This window comes from Saccopteryx leptura, chromosome 4, assembly GCF_036850995.1.
Source record: "Saccopteryx leptura isolate mSacLep1 chromosome 4, mSacLep1_pri_phased_curated, whole genome shotgun sequence".
Lineage (NCBI taxonomy): Eukaryota > Metazoa > Chordata > Mammalia > Chiroptera > Emballonuridae > Saccopteryx > Saccopteryx leptura.
In genome coordinates this window covers 6,551,456-6,573,244 of record NC_089506.1, presented here as the reverse complement: position 1 = coordinate 6,573,244, position 21,789 = coordinate 6,551,456, and the positions used below count along the sequence as shown (strand labels likewise).

The window sequence follows — 21,789 nt, the reverse complement described above, 5'->3', positions numbered from 1 at the left end:
GCACATTCCACGGCTTTCGTTCCCAAGGAGCTGTGAGCCCTTGAGACTTCATTCCAGCTGTGAAGAGGTACTGAGATCAATCACTCACTGTGTCCCCTCTTCCCCAGGATCGACATCTTCAAGTACGTGATCTACGGCATCGCGGCAGCCTTCTTCGTGTACGGCATTCTGCTGATGGTGGAGGGCTTCTTCACCACCGGCGCCATCAAAGATCTCTACGGGGACTTCAAGATCACCGCTTGCGGCCGATGCGTGAGCGCCTGGGTAGGTTGTCTGTCTGCGTTCAGTGTTCAGCGTCAGTTTATTTCAAGCGCACACAGGTGGCGGTCTTCATTTGTCAAGAAGTGTAGTATCCTTTAAACACAGTCGCACTCCTTCCTGTGATCGCTACCTTAGCTCGTAGTATTATTTTTCTAAATGGAGATTATTCCACGTGAAAATTTAGTTTCAGATTTCTCACATCCCATGCAATACAACTTGTTTTATTTTAGAGACAACCAACCTGTCGATGGTTTATGATTTTTTTTTCCCCCCAAAGAGCTTTAAGCTTTCGATACAAAACATTTAAAAATTCCGGTAATAGAAAAATCCATCTGTAATTTGTAGACAATGCATGTGTCTCTTCTCCTTAAATACATGCCTGGGTATTTTGCCTTAAATTGGGGGGGGGAACTGTATCATCTAATATCTATGTAGCAGTGATGTAAGTTAAGAAGTATGCTATTGTACTTATTCAGCTTTTAAATCCTTACTGGAATGATGGCTAATGATAAATCAATTTGTCAGACTCCAGAGCTAATGCAGACAACCCATGTACTGTTATTAAAGCACAACAGTGGCAAAAGCTTAGAGTGATGTGGATGAATGTGCTTTTGCATTTTAGGCAGAATTATTTTCCTGTAAGGAAACCTCAAAGCTTCCGTCCTTGACTAACATGTTTTCTTATGGGAATGTGTCTGTTGTATCATAATACTCCATTCCCTATGTCACATATTTTTTCAGCAGTGAGGTAGTTTGTGGACTCAGGGACCCATGGCATCAGAATCAGGTGGCTGCTTCTCATTCACGTGACCGACCTCTCTGGTGTCGTTTTTACCTGTCCCGTGTGCATCTGCTAAAGTTGCCACAGAACCTGTATAGCTCAAGGAACTGTGAATTTTTTAGACATCAAGTCTGAATTGATAAGAATTCAGATGAAAAACCAATTGCCTTTTGCAAGTCGCTCTCAGGTTAGATACCCCGTCCTTCTTCCCCAAATCGGCAAACCTCGCCTCCCGCAGTTCTATTTTCCAACCGCCCTGCTAAACTTCTAACGATGACTGGGATGTCCACGTTGAGATCAAAACAGCAACTGCATGTTGCTTTTTTCTTTTGTTCATTTGAAGTACTAAGAAATAATGTCTAGCGATTTTGTTGTGTCAGATGCTAACATGTGGGCGTAGCGCACGCACCTGAAGAGGTGTGATGACAAGATGCTCACTGTGACAGTCATCTGCATGTTCCGATGAAATGGTAATAAAACAATGATGTGATGATAAGATGAACTGAATACTAATTATAAGTCAGGTGCTCCGTCCCTATCACTTTGTGGCACTTCCTCCTGTCCAATATCAATGAATCAGTTCATTTGTATACATGAGACTAATATAGTGTTCTATGTCAATTATATTGTACCTCAATTAATAGAGTAGCTTATTTATTTATTCAATGCTGAGACGACAGGCTATATATCTCATATTATTGGCTAGGAAAAGCAGGAATAAGCCTGTGAGAACTACGAGTTATTTTATTAAGTATAGAAATGTTTCTACCCAGGATGACACTCGATCAATTCTTCAGTCTTCATAATGACCAGATTCTAAGATAAAAACATAAAATAGGAAGACAGAGTTGTATTTTCAGCTTGTTCCATGTGGCTGTTAGGGAACGTGACCTGCTACCTCCTGAACTATAACTGGTTTGTACCTTAAATTCAAAAGCAAAGTCTTGCATAGCTTTCTTAGAACAAAATGTATGCATTCCTAGTAATGGAAATATTTTCTCGCTGCAAAAGATTGACCGGAGGACGCGCAGCTCTCTGGGTTTGCTGTAACGTTAAATCTTGCCACAGACGGCCGATCTGAGTCAGGCCCATGGATTGCGAAGCCACGTCCTTGCCATATAAGGAGCAGCAACATGGTTCCAAGTGTTCAGTGTACTCAACCTACTGAATTATAAGTCCCATTTTCCAGCACCTTCCAAAGCAGCTTTGAAAAAAAAAAAAAGATAGAAGGGACCTAGCCAACAGCATGCTGGTTACTCTGCCTTGGACTTTCAGCTGCTTTTTACCCCGAGGGAATGTGCTCTGAGCTGCCATATCCTGTTGTTGTTCTTGAGACTATAAATTGGCCTTGGGATCTGTAATTACACATAATGAAATGTTAATAAAGAGAGTGTTTCCCTCCAAGAGGTTCTATTAACAAGATTTCTTCGGGTTTGGGGTGGTTTCCAAACCTAGAGCCTTTCTCCTTGAGCGGCAGTCCCCTCTGAATAACTTTCCCACACTCAAGAACGTCTCATTTTTTTATTTTTATTTTCTCCAAACGTGAAATGAAATCCGAGTTCCTTATTCTGTAGAGTCCTATCCTTTAGGCAAACCATGTATTTGGGTGATGGTCGTAGAAACCAGAGAATACTAACTAGAATAAGAAAAACTAATGTTTGATCTGTGCGTCTCCTGCACGGGGTCTGTGCTAGATGCCTGTCACGTGACAGGTCGTTCACTCCAGCCTTCCTGCCCTCAGGAGAGATCAACTGAGCTGCGTTCTCCTTTGACAAAGGCAGGTGTGGACGCATGAAGAGCAGCCTAGACTCAACCTCGCTCAAATGCTGCGCTTTTAAATCAATATGCTGTCAGGCCCCCTTCTTGCTAAACAAATGTGGCATTTAGGTCAGGGACACAGTAACTAAGTGGCCTGTCAGCTCTTGATAAATCAGTCAGTCCATCCTTACCCTCTTACAGATCGGCATCACATGGCAAAGAATGGAAAAGGATGTGCCTGACATCATGCAGGTGAATGATGGCAGAAGTAGGTTGATCCTGAGGCTTGCAATACACTTATCAATAGTTTGCAGCTTAGCGGACCCTTGTCACCTAGACATGGTGCATGAGGAAGGCTCTGAGATGGTGGGCCAGGCCACACTGCCCAGCAAGCTTCCTTCCATGTCCAGAAAGGAGAAAGAACAAAGACCACCCAAGATGTATTTCCTTTTCTCTCTGGGCAGAGTCAAACGGAGTGTTTACGGTAGACAGTCAGGTGTCTACTGGATCTCCACGTGGGGAATGTTTCTCTCCTGATGAGGAAAGTAAGGAGGAAGTGTTTATTGGTCTCTGTTGCTGAAATCCTACCATTACACCTACACTCATATGAGGTCCTCATTAAGTAATTGTTGAGCAATTCTAAAAGTGAGATAAACTACTAATTCTATTAAAAGAATAAATAGCCATAGAAAAGATATTTACTCCAGCTCTTTCCCTGAGTCAGGTGACAGACAACCTGCTAGCCATAAGGTCAGGCGGAGAAGGCTGAACCCTTCCTGACACGGGGTTCAGACGAGAAAAACCAGGTGCAGACGTGGTGGTGGAACAACGGCCACAGTAGTGATTTTCCCACTGAGCTCCTTCTCGGGGACAATCTGGATCTTAATCAGAGGGTATCTGAGTCTGGTTGCCACCGCAGGACGGAATGATGTGGTAACTCCGAGAGGCTATCTGCTATCATGCTCTATTTCTGGTTGGTGATCACCTACCTGGACACTGCATATGACTGATTACTCTTTGGATCATAGGGAATATGCTTATAAATCCAGTGACACATAACTTGCATGAAGAAATACCATCAGTTTGGGTCATTGTGTGGATTTGAACCTGTACTTAACTTCAGTGTATGTGACTTAAGCTTGTTCTTTTCCAGGAATATCTGAATACAGTCATTAGCACAAGTGTTAGCTGAGATATTAAGGGTATATATTTATTTAAGCTATTTTAAATCCAAGTAATGTGGACTAAACAATTGATAAGTAATTGGAAACATTATTACATTTATCTTATGTGAGCTCTTCATTCATCCACCAATATGTACCTCTGTCTTTTTACTCAGCATCTAAACTGTGATCAAACTAAAAAGTCACTTAACCTATCCTGAGGCTAAGTCTCTAATTCAACTTTAGGATGCACAAACAGCCTTTTCTTATATAAATATTTTATCAATATTAAAAACAGATGAGCCTGACCTGTGGTGGCACAGTGGATAAAGCGTCGACCTGGAAATGCTGAGGTTGCCGGTTCAAAACCCTGGGCTTGCCTGGTCAAGGCACATATGGGAATTGATGCTTCCTGCTCCTCCCCCCCCTCCTCTCTCTGTCTCTCTCCTCTCTCTCTCTCTCTCTCCTTTCTAAAATGAATAAATAAATAAATATTAAAAAAAACAGATGAAAATAAAGGAAAACATTTTCACACTTAAAAATCACATTTTACTGTCTCTGTAGCAAACGTAAGATTCATAAACATCAAAGGCTTAGATTTTCAGCTGACAAAAATCATTAAAGGAGAATTTACACTATTATAACTATATACTAAAAAGCCATGAGCATCCTCAGACTGGTAATGTTACGCAAGCATGGTCAAGTAACTTGACTACAAGATGAAGGGAGGTGCCTCGTGTTGAAACCTGACCTTGACGTCGTTTCGACTCGTTTTGCACAGTCCACTCTAAATACCCCAGTTGATGTTTCTCAAAGTTTAAAGACCGTGTGGTGAGATTCTGAGGGTGAATGGAAGAATGAACCGGGCACTGAGATGCAGATGGGTTATTCCTTGTCCAGCAGAACATCAGCTGTGACCGCCTTCCCCGCGGGTTGAGTCACCTCGCCTTTCAGGGTCACCTGCCTCCCACGCGGCAGCCGGACCAGCGTTCTGACCAGAGCGCAGAGATCCTTCCGCCGGGCCCCTTTGGCAGCAGACACGCCCTTTCGTTCGGGAGGTTCCATGTGTTCTCTCTCTCCTTTTTCTCCGTTGCAGTTTCTCATCATGACGTACATTTTCATGCTGGCCTGGCTGGGCGTGACGGCCTTCACCTCGCTGCCCGTGTACATGTACTTCAACCTGTGGACCATCTGCAAGAACGCCACCTTGGTGGAGGGCGCCAATCTCTGCTTGGACCTTCGTCAGTTTGGTAGGTGGAGCTATAACTGTCAAAACAACACTTCTCAGTGTTTTAACTAAGTCACTGCCTCACACCTGGCCGGTGGTGGCGCAGTGGATAGAGGGCCGACCTGGGACTCTGAGGCCCCAGGTTCAAAACCCCCAAGGTCGCCAGATTGAGCGTGGGATCATCGACAGGATTTCATGGTTGCTGGCTTGAGCTCAAGGTCGCTGGCTTAAGCCCAAGGTCGCTGGCTTAAGCAGGGTGTCACTGACTTGGCTTGAGCACCCCTGTCCCCAGTCAAGGCACGTGTGACAAGCAATCAGTGAACAACTAAAGAGATGCAACTATGAGTTGATGCTTCTCATCTCTCTCCTCCCTCTTTCTCTCACTTAAAAAAATTATATATATATACACACTGCCATATATATATATATATATATATATATATATATATATATATACACACTGCCAACCACCTTGAAACTAACATTACTTTTTCTGCTGAAGAGATAAAGCTGTCAGAGTAGTCATACTCTTTTAAGCCATTCTTTTTAAATTGTGAATAAATAGGCATTTAAGACTAATGGGAAGTCCATCTCACAACATGAATGTGCAGACTGTGATGGCCCAGACTCAGCGTAATGCATGCGTCCTGCGTTCACTGTCCCGTGATCCACCATGCATGCGGTGAGGTCTAGTGCAAAGATCACATGAGCAGTGTGTCCTTCATCATCCTCTGAAATAGGGCAGAAGTATTTATCATTTAATAATAACAAGATCCGGCCCTGGCTGGTTGGCTCAGTGGTGGAGCATTGGCCCAGCATGTGGAAGTCCCAGGTTCAATTCCCGGCCAGGGCACACAGCGCCCATCTGCTTCTCCACCCTTCCCCTCTCACAGCCAAGGCTCCATTGGAGCAAAGTTGGCCCGGTTGCTGAGAACAGCTCCATGGCCTCCTCCTCAGGTGCTAGCATGGCTCCAGTTGCAGCGGAGAGGCACCCCAGATGGGCAGAACATCGCCCCCTAGTGGGCATGCCGGGTGGATCACAGTCAGGTGCATGTGGGAGTCTCTTTGCCTCCCTGCTTCTCACTTCAAAAAAATACAAATAATAATAATAATAACAAGATCAAACAATATCAAATAAATCAGGAGTCCTCTTTGGTTGGTTTTATATATTTAAGGATGAAGCCTCACTTAAAAATAATAATAGCCTGACCAGGCAGTGGCGCAGTGGATAGAGCGTCAGACTGGGATGCTAGGACCCAGGTTCGAGACCCCGAAGTCACCAGCTTGAGCGCGGGCTCATCTGGTTTGAGCAAAAAGCTCACCAGCTTGGACACAAGGTTACTGGCTCGAGCAAGGGGTTACTCAGTCTGCTGAAGGCCCGCGGTCAAGGCACATATGAGAAAGCAATCAACGACCAACTAAGGTGTTGCAATACACAATGGAAAACTAATGATTGACGCTTCTCATCTCTCTCCGTTTCTGTCTGTCCCTGTCTATCCCTCTCTCTGACTCTCTCTCTGTCTCTGTAAAAAATAAAAAAATAAATAAAAAAAATGATACAGCTAAAAATAATAATAATAGTTTCCTATGTGTATATGGGCTTATGACTTATAGACCTTATTCTAAATGTTATATATGTTGACTTGTTTTGTTCTCACAGTCATTCCATGTGGGGGACACTATTATTTCTTTCTTTATAAATGACAGAACCGAGGCCGTGGGGGTAACTGCCTACCCACACGATTCAGCCCCAGGCTGGTGAGCTGTCGACTGTGTGTCCCTAATTCCAAGTCCGCTGCCTCCCCTGTTGAAGCAGGTGCTGAATTATGAATGTGGGAAGGTCAAGTTCAATCTCACCTGACCTATTCAGAATTCTATTCCTCCATTTGTAAAAACACGGGCACTACAGATTCCATATGAGACATGCCACCATGTTCACAGTGATTTTCTTTTTCACAGAATGACTATTGAAATCTCGCCTATTCATACCTGGGAACGCTGTAGATGGTTTTCCCTGATGAGGTCGCTGCATGCCTCAGGAGGGTGGGAATCACGTCACCAGTTGGTGTCTGCTGACCCCGTGTTCCACGGAGATACTGCAGATAAGCTATACAGTGTAACCGTTCCATTGCCACCCCCGTCTGTCACTTCAAGTCCTCGGGTCCCCTCTGTCTGATCACCCTGAAAGGCAGGGTGACCTGCTCGGTACATAAAGTTTTTGGTGAGGAGATAGAGGATACAGACAGCTCTTCCACAGAGGACATTTCAACCTTGGAATCATGTCCCATGAGAACACAGGAAACAGCCACCTGCACTGCAGGTCACAGGAGAGCAGCCGCCTGCCGGGAAAACCACAGCTCTGACGCAGGTCCCCCCCCCACCCCCCCCCCCCCCCGGTATCTTCCTTTTATCCTGCTGATCTGAAAAATTGAAATCAGAAAGATGTGACTAGTCTCTGAGAGAGAGATTTGCCAGGTAAAATACAGGGCACCCAGTCGAGTGGGAATTTTAGATAGACAAGCAATATTTTCTAATACAGCATGTGAGAATAGTGGGTGGGACATCCTCAGGCTACGTGCAAAGCCTGACTCTGATTAGAGCTGCCCTTGAACCTTAGCACTTTTTGCAACATAGGTATCAAGAATCCTTCCAATTTAACTTTTCTCCTGCCATGGAAAAGAAAGCACTTTTCAGATGCCATGCAACCTTTCCATCAGCTACAAGGGCTTCTGTTTTCCTGAGACACACAGTCTACTGCCCGCAGAGCATTTATTTGCCCTGCAGGTGTGTATATGTGAGGTTTTGAGTGCACACACACAACGAGGTTATCATCAAGGGGCATCAGCATAGAGGGAACCACTGCCCCTGAATCTGGAGAGTAGTCGGAGTAGACAAGGACTAACGCCATCCAGGCGTGACTGAGTAGGTGAGAGCACGCCATGAAGCCTCACTTGGCACACCGGTCTCGTCAGCCTCTGGATGGTGCCTGCCCTCTTACCAGGGGGAACTGTCACCGCTTCCGAGCGTCAAATGCCGGCTCCGTCTCCACCGTGCCTCCCCAGCCTTCCGCCCATTGGGCACGCGACGAGCACGCACCTTTCCACGGGAAGCAGAGCCCGTACCTCACACAGGCGGGGGCGGGGGTTACAGATGTCTTCTCCTGTTAGGGTTGGCTGTACCTCAACATGGGTCATGAAATCGTTTCCTTCCAGTTTTAATTTCTGATACTTTTATAATAATGTTTGCTGTCTTTCCCTGACACATACAGGTGATTTCATGATACCGAATGTATTAGGTCCTTATTCCGGTAAATTTGTTTCATAAAATATTAAAACCGATCCCCATCGTATCATCTGAATCCAGGATTTAAAACGGTGCACCTTCACAACCTGGAGATTTGATAAAAACAACCCTAGGAAACAAAGGGGTTCTGAGTGGGCGGAGCCTCTCTTAGCCTCTCAGCCACGCCCACCTCTGGCCCAGCCGACCCAGACATTTCAGCAGGAGCTGCTTGCTTTTATCTGGTTCCCATAAAGCTTCTCCATAAGAATTCATTTCACTTAGTCACACGTCTTCCCAACAAATATTTATTGAGCTCTCATTGTGTGTGAACACTCCACATTTTTGAAAGAAGAAATATCCCCATGACAGAAAAAAAAGTAAAATAAAACAAAGTTTAAGCAACACCAACATCATGGAGATGGCCCACCACGCTTTTTCTAGAAGCGGCAACCGTGACCGAGGAAGACCACATCACCTGTACGAGACGGAACGGAGGACGGAGCTGGAGCCAGAAGTAAACAGCACTTCTGACCTCAGTTCACGTCATTCAAGAGGACATTTTATGTTCATGCAGAGTCTAGACATGTGTACCATGAACAGGAAACCTTTCATGTGCGTAGCGGGAGTCATTGCTGGTTTCTGAACTGCATTCATGTCTGCCCAACGATCCGAGAATGGGCAAGTTCTCGGCTGTATTGCTCTTGCCCGGGCCATTCCTTCTGGGCAGGTGTCTGCAGGCTCGCTCCCATGGCTGAGCAGAATTCCTGTATAGATGGAATTAAGGTTGCTAATCAAGTGACCTAAAAGTTGGGTGATGGTCTTCAGTGACCCCGCTGGGACCAGTGCAGCCAGAAGGCTCCTCCAAAGTGACAGCGGCAGGAGAGAAGTGGCCGTCCAAGGCGGAGGGTCACCAGAGAGGGGCGCGGCCAGGTGTCACGTTGTGCGCTTGAAGCGGGCTGGGAGGACCAGGAGCGACCGGAAGAGGGTACTTGGGTAATTCATCATCCCTGAGACTGACACTGCCAATGAAAATTAAGCATTTCTGTTTTCTATTGGAGACTTAGCTCTCTATCACCCTACAGTGGATCATATATCATAATATCTGTTCGTTCTTTCAAACACCACCTCTGACTTACAAGTTCCTCGATAAGAATTGACAAATAATAGTAGCCGTATACACACACCATTTCCTCTGAAGTTTTTTTTTTTTTAATTTATTTTTAAAGATAGGAGAGAGAGAAGGGAGGAGGAGCAGGAAGCACCAACTCCCATATGTGCCTTGACCAGACAAGCCCAGGGTTTCAAACCAGCGACCTCAGCATTCCAGGTTGACACTCTATCCACTGCACCACCACAGGCCAGGCAGAATCTTTTCATATTTCAGTTCTTGCAAAGTCAGAAATGTGTTTCTTCTATTTAACTAGCTTAAATGACATTAAAAAAAAAGCTGTAGAGAAAGCCTATGACTGCAAGTCTCATGTACGAAATTCTCGTCATCCCCGCCCCTCCCCCCCACCCCTTGCACTTGAAGCTGCGGCTTTGCTTCTAGGATCCTAACTTGTTCCTTGCCATTAGGATACTAGAGATGTCATTCTGGGTCTTTTTGCTAAAAATTTTCTATATCTCCTAAGTCGAATATACTGCTCACAAAAATTAGGGGATATTTCAAAATGAATATGAAGCAATAGAAAAAGAAGCATTTGATTTTTTTTATTAAACAAGAACATCAGAAAAACAAATGACAAGTCAAAGAAAGTTGCTCAATTATGCAGATGAGATGCAAAACCGACTTTTATTTCATTGGTGAGCATGCACTCGACCACAGGTTGAAAGGACTGGAGTATCTGCATGTTCCCTGGTCCCCTCATTTTTGTGAGCAGCGTATATAAAAGTATTCACTAGCTAGAAAAATTGGGAAATTTGAATATTGGAGGGGGTGGTGAGCCAGTTCAGCCACTCACAGAGAGACATAGGGATCAAACGAGTCAAGGCTCCAGGTTCGGACCACAGGACATTGTGTACACACATGCTTGTTGTCATGGCTGCAGTTATGGAAACGTAGATTTGCAAACTATTTTTTACAATCTATATATCTGTGCCATGCGGTATTTATGGCACAAAGCTGCCTTATGTGTCTGTATCAACAAGAGTGCGGGGCCCTGGTTGGTGGGGGTGGGGGGGTAACAATACAATGAGATGAGAGAGGGAGTCCCCGCAGTAGGTCAGAAGTGCAGTTTTGAAGATGTTGATTTTTAGATGCTTATTGAAAATCTAACTAGCGCTGTCAAGTAAAAGATGGGGTGATGAATCTTGATTCAGGAGAGAGGCACAGGGCTGGCTACGTGCATGGAAGACCGGATGAGATTTAAAACCCAAAGTCCCGAGACTCAGTGAGCTCACCAAGGGAGAAAGATGACGGAGGACTGCAATGGAGGCTGGTCGTGCCGGTGAGGAGGTCCCGGAGAAGAGGAGGAGCCTACGGAGACGGAAAGACAGAGACACAGACTAGATTCTGCAGACCACAGGAAGGGGGCAGGGAGGAACAGGGCCATCAGCGGCCTCCTGCTCTGCTGACCAGGAGAACTGAGAATCCACCTTTCCTCTGAACAGGGTGTGGGTCGTTGGTGACTTCATAAGAAAAACGTCTGTGGAGGGTTGAGGCGAAGTCTAACCGAAAAGGGGTTAAGGGGAAATAAGAAAGAAAGGAATTGCATGCAGATGATGAACTTAGACAATGCTCTTTGTGCTGTAAATGTGAATGACAAAATGTTTAGTCCACATGAATGACGTCTGTCACAGATCAGGATGGAGAGAGATGTCCTTCCTCAGTCACAATGGTTTATTTGACAAAGCTTATGTGGGTCTTCCTCCTGTGCCCCCTGTCATAAGCCACCTGGGCAGACAGCAAAGGTCACAGACAAGGATCTCTTTATTCTATGTACTGCAAGGACATTATTCTTTTAAACTGAAATAATTGAACAAACTATTGGTAAAGCACAATGGCAGCAGCTCCCTTGGGAGGGGGGCACCCCAGACTCGGAATGGGTGGAAATGTGCAGTATTAAAACTAAACAAGCCTGACCAGGCGGTAGCGCAGTGGATAGAGTGTCGGACTGGGATGCAGAGGACCCAGGTTCAAGACCCCGAGGTTGCCAGCTTGAGTGCGGGCTCATCCGGTTTGAGCAAAAGCCCACCAGCTTGAACCCAAGGTTGCTGGCTCCAGCAAGGGGTTACTCGGTCTGCTGAAGGCCGGTGGTCAAGGCACATATGAGAAAGCGATCAATGAACAACTAAGGTGTCGCAACAAAAAAACTGATGATTGATGCTTCTCATCTCTCTCCGTTCCTATCTGTCCCTGTCTATCCCTCTTTCTGACTCACTCTCTGTCTCTGTAAAAAAAATAATAATAATTAATTAATTTAAAAAAAAGACAAAAAAAAAACTAAACCAAGGGCAGCAAGTGCTAAAAACTTAGGTATTGCTATGCCCAGAACCTGTCATTGTTTTTCTTTCTTGTATATATATTTGTGTCGAACACTTCCGTAGTTCTGAAAACGAAGCTAATGACCCATTTTAGGATGCATGTGATCATTTCTCTAGAGTGAGATCTGGAGCTGGGCATCACCGGTGGGCTCGTTTCCGATGCAGCAGTCCTGGCACCCCACACCCCACCTCTGGTCCCAGCACCCCGCACCCCGCCTCTGGTCCTGGCATCCGGCGCCCCGCCTCTGATCCCGGCACCCCGCACCTGCCTCTGGTCCCGGCACCCCGCGCCCCGCCTCTGGTCCCGGCACCCCGCACCTGCCTCTGGTCCCGGCACCCCGCGCCCCGCCTCTGGTCCCGGCACCCCGCGCCCCGCTTCTGGTCCCGGCACCCCGCACCTGCCTCTGGTCCCGGCAGCCCGCACCCCACCTCTGGTCCCGGCACCCCACACCCGCCTCTCGTCCCGGCACCCCGTGCCCCGCACCCCGCCTCTGGTCCCGGCACCCCGCACCCCACCTCTGGTCCCGGCACCCCACACCCCGCCTCTCGTCCCGGCACCCCGTGCCCCGCACCCCGCCTCTGGTCCCGGCACCCCGCACCCCACCTCTGGTCCCGGCACCCCACACCCCGCCTCTGGTCCCGGCACCCCACACCCCGCCTCTGGTCCCGGCACCCCACACCCCACCTCTGGTCCCAGCACCCCGCACCCCGCCTCTGGTCCTGGCATCCGGCGCCCCGCCTCTGGTCCTGATTCCACAGTTCTCTGTTGGAGTCCAGAGACACATCCTTTTCATAATTGCTCCAAGTGACCCTGAGGCAGTTGGTCCATAAACCAACTGGACCAAGGGTAAATTGAGTGAGATTACAGCTTTTTATTCCCCCGTACTAATAGCACCATTTCCAATGTTGGCAGAGACATTTCTCCTTTGGGCAATGTGCTTTTATAGACTCACAGAAGCTTTGTAACAGCAGAATAAATTGAGACTCAGACTTCACGGTCCGGGGCTTAGCTATCAAGACAACCACAATGCCTACAGCATTGCATTAACGGGCCAAGCCAGTGAGCTGGCTACAGCTGACCCTGTGGGCCTGCTGCCAGACCCAGTGAATTCAGATTGAAAATGTTTGACATCGCCTGAGGGCTAAAGAGATCGGATCTTCCGCTTATAACTCGACTCATAATTATTCTCCAGTAATGAAAGCCAAGGAAGAATTTTTCTATTATAATATCACATAAAATAGAACTTGCTTAATTTTTATCCATAATAGTTTCATTTTCCCCCTCTGGGCTCTTGCAAACATGTCTAATGTGCACCCATGCTTTTTCTGCACATTTGTAGGGATTGTGACGATTATCGAGGAAAAGAAAATTTGCACCATCTCTGAGAACTTCCTGAGGATGTGTGAATCCACTGAGGTGAGTACTTTTACAGCCTTCAGTTGTGCCAGGAATTTTAGCTTCATTTTGCTGTTTGAAGAAGATGGGATCAATTTTCCATTCAGTGTTCCCCTCGCTCTCTCAGAGGCCATTTTTCTGGGCCCCCCTATGTAGGGGACAGGACAATGAACACAAATGAGATGCTGTGTGTATTTCAATAAAAACTGTAATAGATATTTTATATTTTAACTTTGTTCTAGAAACCATCTTTTTTTTTTTTCTGAAGCTGGAAACGGGGAGAGACAGTCAGACAGACTCCCGCATGCACCCGACCGGGATCCACCTGGCACGCCCACCAGGGGGCGACGCTCTGCCCACCAGGGGGCGATGCTCTGCCGGGACCAGAGCCACTCTAGCGCCTGGGGCAGAGGCCAAGGAGCCATCCCCAGCGCCCGCCCGGGCCATCTTTGCTCCAATGGAGCCTTGGCTGCGGGAGGGGAAGAGAGAGACAGAGAGGAAGGAGGGGGGGGGTGTGGAGAAGCAAATGGGCGCTTCTCCTATGTGCCCTGGCCGGGAATCGAACCCGGGTCCCCCGCACGCCAGACGGATGCTCTACCGCTGAGCCAACCGGCCAGGGCCTAGAAACCATCATTTTAATGCATGATCAGAAATTATAGTTTTATTTAAAAAAGAGATAGCGCAGCCTGCTGTTGTTATATTACTGACAACCACCATCGTTGTGAATCATGATCTCATCTTTGTAAGGAAATCATATTAACACGAGGCTATGGCAAAGATGCAAACGATTGGCTGGGGGGAAAGTTTCGGGAGAGAGTGGGTTCTCCCAGACTCACTTCTGTTGAAGATGTTGGGAGCTCTGACTCACCAGAAGCCGCAGGCCCCGTCTCTCTTGTGTTTGACACCTTGACACACGTGTCGGTTCTGTGGTTTCCTCTGCAGCTGAACATGACCTTCCACCTGTTCATCGTGGCGCTGGCTGGAGCCGGGGCAGCGGTCGTGGCCATGGTAAGACCTCGGAGCCCCCGGGCTCGGCTTTTCGATTTGAATTACAGAGGTATTTGCTTGCAGAGATGGCCATGCATCTCTCAATGTCTGAAGTCCTTGTGACTCATTTATTTTACTATCAGTAAAAACATGGGAAGGAGGGAGAAGGGGAACGCAGGGTAGGTAAATGAGTGAAAAATAAGGCGTAAACTCAAGAAGGATTATCATTGCAACAGAGGTAATATTTGATCATCAGTTTAAGAATTACAACATTCAATACTATGGTAACATTGACAAAAATAAGAAATGTACCAGCATGTAGATATCAGGTTACTATACACATAAATATCACCCCTGTAGCATCTATGAATATGTCAGCGCAATAGTCTAAGGAATGTAATTGGTTCCTTGATTTTCACCTCCCGAAATAAGAATAAAAAGCCATTGAGTCACTTATGAAAAAAGGATTGATATGCTTAAAGTAAATTTTGGTAGTTTTATGTCATGACTTCTATATCTAATTTTCTTCAGAAATATTTATAGGTCCTTAAAGTCAGGCTTTTTAGCGAGTGTGGAGGACAGACCATGTACCAGGTTCTCTACTCTATAACTCGTCACGAAGTCTAGATAGCTCACCAGGTACCCACTGCCAACCATGAGCACATACTCGGAGCATTAGTAATAACTTTTGCAATCATGGCCTTCAGTCTTGTTTTGTGTCCTTGAATATAAATACTGTGAAAATCTAGAAGGTTCCTAGTAACCTCACCAAGGTTATAGCCAATCCAAGATGCAAAAATGATGAATTGATTAGAATGTATTTACTTCTTTTCCTGTGGTGTAAGCACATGTGTTGATGAAAGGCACATCGTTTTAAAAACAAGATGGTTTTCTCTCTTGTCAAAGACTAAAAATAAGAATGTTGAGACACCTGACCAGGCAGTGGCGCAGTAGAAAGAGCATTGGCCTCGGATGCTGAGGACCCAGGTTTGAAACCCCGAGGTCGCCAGCTTGAGTGTAGGCTCACCAGCTTGGGCACAGGGTTGTCAGCTAGAGCTTGGGATCATAGACATGACCCCATGATCGCTGGCTTGAGCAAGGGGTCACTCAGTCTGCTGTAGCCCCCCGGTCAAGGTACATATGAGAAAGCCATCAATGAACAACTAAGGAGCCGCAACTACGAGTTGATGCTTCTCATCTCTCTCCCTTCTTGTCTGTCTGCCCCTCTCTCTGTCACTAAAAAAAAAAATATTGAGACATTGAGACCGTGCTAAAGAGCCATTTTAGACCAGTTATTTTTAGTGACTGCATGCTCACTTTGGTGTTAAGATCTGATTCAGTTTTATTAAAAATGATTTTTTAAAATAACTAATAAAACCAACTATTATATATCAGTGAGTTTTCAGATATGTTCTTAATTTTATATTATATTAATTGTCCAACATTTTAGATTTAGATGTAGAACCTCTGATAGGAATTTCATTTCAGAATATGAGATGCTCAGTAAACTCATGTTGGCTGAGTCATTGGAGAAACCACCACAAAACAGTAAGCGGAGCCTTTATGCTCTTCCCCTAAACTCAAAGCTAAAATACACCCTGGGGAAGTGCCACATGGTCTGCGCAGTTATGCTCCCAACATGCACGATTTTGCTGTGAGATAAGAGGAAAGACCTTTTCATTCATGATCACACACACACATCCTGTGTGAGGGATATTTTTTTGGGATGTGGATGTTCAAGCACTATCCACCCATGTACAAGAGGTCTATGAAGTACTTTTTTGGCAAAGAAGTGTGTAATAAAGCTCTGTTTGCATCTGCAACATCTATATGCATGTGAAATTTCATGTAAACATGCATGCCTTCAGGCATACATTACTGCAGGGGTCCCCAAACTTTTTACACAGGGGTCCAGTTCACTGTCCCTCAGACCATTCATTGGAGGGCCGGACTATAAAAAAAAACTATGAACAAATCCCTATGCACACTGCACATATCTTATTTTAAAGTAAAAAAACAAAACAGGAACAAATACAATATTTAAAATAAAGAACAAGTAAATTTAAATCACAAACTGACCAATATTTCAATGGGAACTATGCTCCTCTCACTGACCACCAATGAAAGAGGTGCCCTTCCAGAAGTGTGGCGGGGGCCAGATAAATGGCCTCAGGGGGCTGCATGTGGCCCGCGGGCCATAGTTTGGGGACCCCTGCATTAGTGGATAGTCCAGTTTAAACAAATACTGTTATTTAAATTTCTTTAACAATGCCTACTCTGAAATGATTCTATCATCAAAAGGTTTTAAAATAATAAAAATTTAGATACTGTGTTTCTTTTTATTGATTGATTTGAGAGAAAAAGAGGAAGGGAGTGAGAGAGAGGGAGAGAGTAACATGATTTGTTGTTTCACTTATTTATGCGTTCCTTGGCTGATTATATGTGCCCTGACTGGGGATCGAACCTACAACCTTGATGTATCAGGACAACATTCTAACCAACTGAACTACTTGGCCAGGGCCAATGCTATGTATTTCTTAAGGAGTCTATGCTTTGTATAACTGTCGATATTAAGTTATAAACAAATTCTATTTCAAACAGCAAGAGTTTTGAAGACTTTTTTTAAGTACCAAGTATACTTTCTGGATATGTAAATATATGCAAAGCATAAATCCCTTAAGAAATATATAAAATCTAAGTACTGATTTGCATCAGAATTTCCAATTTATTAGCTCTGGTAAAAGTTTACGTCTTAGGAGACAGGCATCGTATAACTACTGCTACTCCCAATAGGACTGCTATTAGCTAATATTTCCTTAAAACTCTCTCTGTTGAAAGCACTATCAAGTGCTTTACGTATGTGAATACATTCAATACTCACAAGATAGCACCTGTCATTAACCCCATCACGGTCTCATTCAACACTCACCATATAGCTACCTTTGTCATTGCCCTCTGATAGACGAGAAAACGGAGGTGAATTCTAGTCGACCAAACTATTTAAAACATCTTCTGTAATATAAGGCAAGGTTTATTAGAATTGTGCTAAAATTAACATGTGTTCCACTGCATTATTTCTTAGCAGTGATAGGACATGCTATATGTGACAAAATTAGCCATCTTGGCATTGCACCAGGTTCCAGAGGCCATGTTTACCTGCTGAGGGACAGTCGCGAGCCTGGCAGCTTGTGTTCCCCAAGACCAGAGGAGACGTCTGAAGATCAACCAGGAAATGCCTGTGTCTGAGATAGAGAGTGACATCGGAGTTCAGATATGAAGACATACATATTTCATAATAACTTAGGGGCCATATTTCCCCAGACTTGAAAAGGAAAGTTTCCGAACATCTGAAAATGCAACATTTGTTCACGTGGCGAATATTCTGAGGGTCTACTCTCCACAGCACGTGACACTTTCATAGCAACCACAACAATACTAAATAAAGGTGGCCGTGTGTATAAGGCTTACTGCATTTTCACGATGAAAATGCCCCTGCCTACGTGGGGCTTACAATGTCCATTAACCAAAATGCAAAACTTCAGAGGAAATGGAACATTTCTGAAAATAACTTATGCTTATGGGGATGCATCTTTCTCCTGCATTGCTGTGTCAAAATTACTTGTTATTTTTTCTTCTCTCTGTCAGTGAGCACAGCATACCACAATAGCCGCCATGTAAGGTTGACTTTGCATTCCTTCTGTCCATCTGGATTTCTTTAGAACCAACTCACCTCCTGCCTTTCAATGTCTTCTTCACTGACCAAACTTTTAGTGTTCTGTTTTACTAAATTAGAGATTAAAAAATAAAAGTATTGCTCCTCCTTCATATTTAGAGAAAGTAAATAACTGACAATTTGGTTTCCTTTTCTTATTTATCTATCTAAATTTATCACTCGGAAAATTGCTTTATCTCCTGTGGGCCACCGGGGTGGGTAAGAAAGAAAACAAGTGAGTGATTGTATGGCTGAGTTGATTCAGGTCAAATCAGGGTCTTCATTACTCAAGTAATTTCATCAGGAGCCTCCTTTTTTTTTTTTTTATTATGGCACTATTCCAGCTATTTTGAACATTTATAAATATGTAATATATTGTGAGTGTCTAGAAAATCCATATGACGCAACACTTGCTCAAATGTGGGTTGAGTCTAAAGGGAACTGCAGCCTGACCTGTGGTGGCGCAGTGGATAAAGCGTCGGCCTGAAACGCTGAGGTCGCCGGTTCGAAACCCTGGGCTTGCCCAGTCAAGGCACATGTGGGAGTTGATGCTTCCTGCTCCTCCCCCTCCTCTCTCTCCCCCCTTCTCTAAAATGAATGAATAAAATCTTTAAAGGGAACTGCAAAGCTCAGGGTATGGAAAACTAACTAGATAATTAAATCCAGAGGTTTGTTTTGGGGTTTCCTTGATCCTTCTTTGTATTGCACAAATGGGACGGTGTGTCCTCCCATTAATTCAAGTTGACTCAACGCAAGCTGTATGCAAGACTATTTGCGGTGTTGGGTCAGACACCATAGATCCATGGACATGAAACGTATAGTTATATGGTTTGGGCAGATGAGGGCAAAATGGACAGGAAACATTACATAAAGATTAAGAATCAGTCTTGGCTACTTCAGGGTTGGAAAAAAATATCTAAGAGAAAAAGATAGAGAAAAAAAGAGAGCTAAAACGTTGTCTTATAGTTGGAGGAGTGAGCAAGAAATGTATTGTATTGATATCATTGCTTTGCCCCCAGAAACTTTGGTTCCATTTTTATTATTGAACATACCTTACATAAGTGTACAATTTGAATGTTTCTTTCCCAGTAGCAAGGTGCAGTGAAGACAGCAGACGTTCCATGTAAATTATTTTTGTCTCTGTTTAGGTTCATTACCTCATGGTTCTGTCTGCCAACTGGGCGTATGTGAAGGACGCCTGCCGGATGCAGAAGTATGAGGACATCAAGTCCAAGGAAGAGCAGGAGCTGCACGACATCCACTCCACCCGCTCCAAAGAGCGGCTCAACGCGTACACATAGAGGAATCCCTCCCGGCCTCCTCCCGTTCAGATGCATTGGTGTTCAGCGAAGGGCCATCCAACCGTCCAATCTTCTGAAGAACAAAAGGAAAGTGCTTCTCATCAATGATACGGAGGGTGACTTAGGAATCACCTGACTACAATTCTTTGTTGTCTAGCACTTTAATGTCCAAATTTGTTAAATTAATGTAGTCAGATCTCTTCTACAAGCTCCTATCCAGCCTTTTTCTTTTTAAAATTCCTCAAACTCATTTAATAATTCTTAGAATCAACGATACTAACAGTGTCAAACACAGAGATTTAATTTGATTTCTAACCACTTCCCATGGGTTATACATAACACCTTTTGCATTATTTCTTAGTTTTGAAAAAAAAAAATAGCTTTTTATACTGTTTAGTTTTCATTTTGGTAACTAGTTTAACTACAGGTAACCTTCAAAGGGACCATTGTACATAATCAACAATAGACAGAGCTATCATGATAATGCTTCTTGAAATACGGAAATCTTGTCTGAGGATCAGTGGCCACATTACTATCGGCCCTGGTTAAGGTTTTCATCAATCTAAGGTGCAATTTCTAAATTTGTAAGAGTGGGTTTAAAAAAAAAAAAGTGCTTCTTATCTTTGTTAACATTGTATTTTTTGTTTGTTTGTTTGTTTGTTTTGATGTATTGAAGAGGTAATTTCCCTCTGATTCCTCAAGTTTCTGTTGTGAGCATGTAGAAACAGTGACGCTAATGCATGACAAGTTGCCTTTTTAAGATTGTGACACCAAGCTTACCTTTTGAAGTTTAGTATAGAGACACTTTTCATGGACCTGAGGACTGCGGAAGATCTCGGAGAAGGATCTCTTTGTGATTTAAGCAGTGGCTGGATTGGAACTTGAATATGCTAATGTGGAACGTTAATTACCTTCATGAAGGTGGTACAGGAGAATAAGCACACTAAACCCCTCAGAAGTTGTTTTACCTACTTTAGAAAGGCTTAATGGATTGCACCTCTGTAAACGACCCCTCAAGTGTGTATGATATATTTGAAAAGGCTTCCATTCCTCTAATAGCTTTGCTTGCAGCCTTCCAATCTACGCTGGTTTACCTGTAGCGTTTTTTAAAAGTATGGGTAGAGGCCACTATACGATGTATCCTTTCTAAGTGTAGTGGCAGATTTATGTTTTTATTTCTAGTAAGTCATTTTAACCAAATGTTCATTCATATTCATTTATAAGAAGTACCTATATCAAAGGAATAATAATAATAAAAAAAAGCAATCAGTATTATTATTGGACCAAATTTGGTGTTTGTTTTAACCTTGACTCTTGACTATTTCTAATGCTACAAGAATGCTGTGAAGTGTCTTTTAAAAAATGATGTCGCCTGACAAGACATTTTTGTCAGTGTATAAAAATTAGGTAGTATCGTGCACTGATTTGACCATTGTGAAATCTTTTCTCAGTGTAAGTGCATTTCTAATAAAAATTTATCGAGTGAAACAATCTTTGTACAATGACCAGTCACGCATCATCCATAATTTTACAAGTTCTTGTAGTACGTAGGGATATTACTGGGGTTCTCTGTGGCATGATAATGCATCTGTAGTATTATTTAATTAATTTGGGGTTTTGCTTCCTTTTTTTAGATTATCTTACTGGGTCAACATTTTTCTGATATATGCAGTATTACAGATATTCAGCAAAAGTATTAATGGGCTTCTTTAAAATCTATATGATAGTGTTTCAGTTCTGTGTCCTAACAGTTTGTGATAATTTTTAAAAATGTGTCTTTCAAACTTATGTAACGATGTTGACACTCTTGCCGTTCTTTTCTGGTATTAGAGTTTGTATTTTCACAAAGAGTGCTTTGTAGCAGGCATTACAATTAATCTGTTTTGTACATAAATGTGCCAACAGCTTGATGGTGGCGTTTTTGAAATGTAGAACAAAGTGCTTGCAGACTGTAATAAACACCCTTGTGTACTTTGTGTACTTATTATCCGTTTCTGCGGTGTTTGCTTGTTTGTTTTTTTATTCTTGTTTTGTTTATTCCTCTTTCCGTACGTATCCCTCTTCTCAAACGCAAGAGGCCCTGTTCCTTTCGGATGCTTACTGCCCCGGGTGAGCTGAGCTGACACCTCAGAACTCGGTGACAGTTGTCTGCACAGACATACACAGTGGGAAGGGGGGGTACGGAGAGGGCGGAAGCGAAGCACTTAGGTCTTCAGAGGCCGTTCCGTTTACAAACGATCCTGATTCCCAATGCACGCCGTCTTCTCGCCCATGTTTTGTTGTTTCCTGTTTCCTGCGGCACTTTGTAAACTAACAGAGAAACCAAAAAGACTTGCAATACGGAAGGAAAGATGATTTCTCCGTTTGCTTCAAAATATCAAGGTGAGAGTAAAGAAATGAAAAATATATGTATATAGTTTTAGACTATTTTTTTTGT

General features: G+C 44.1%; 1 protein-coding gene across 2 annotated transcripts in view; it reads left to right on the top strand.

Annotated features, from left to right (window-relative positions):
• GPM6A (glycoprotein M6A) overlaps window positions 1-21,337 on the top strand; it is a 239,831-nt gene extending 218,494 nt beyond the window's left edge. For both annotated transcript variants that reach the window (XM_066380102.1, XM_066380100.1), the window contains exons 3-7: window positions 108-264; window positions 5,060-5,213; window positions 13,297-13,373; window positions 14,295-14,360; window positions 19,200-21,337. In XM_066380102.1, coding sequence (XP_066236199.1) covers window positions 108-264; window positions 5,060-5,213; window positions 13,297-13,373; window positions 14,295-14,360; window positions 19,200-19,352 — 607 coding nt within the window. In that variant the 3' untranslated portion in view covers window positions 19,353-21,337. The remainder of the gene's footprint in view (window positions 1-107; window positions 265-5,059; window positions 5,214-13,296; window positions 13,374-14,294; window positions 14,361-19,199) is intronic.
• The last annotated feature ends 452 nt before the right edge of the window (window positions 21,338-21,789 follow it).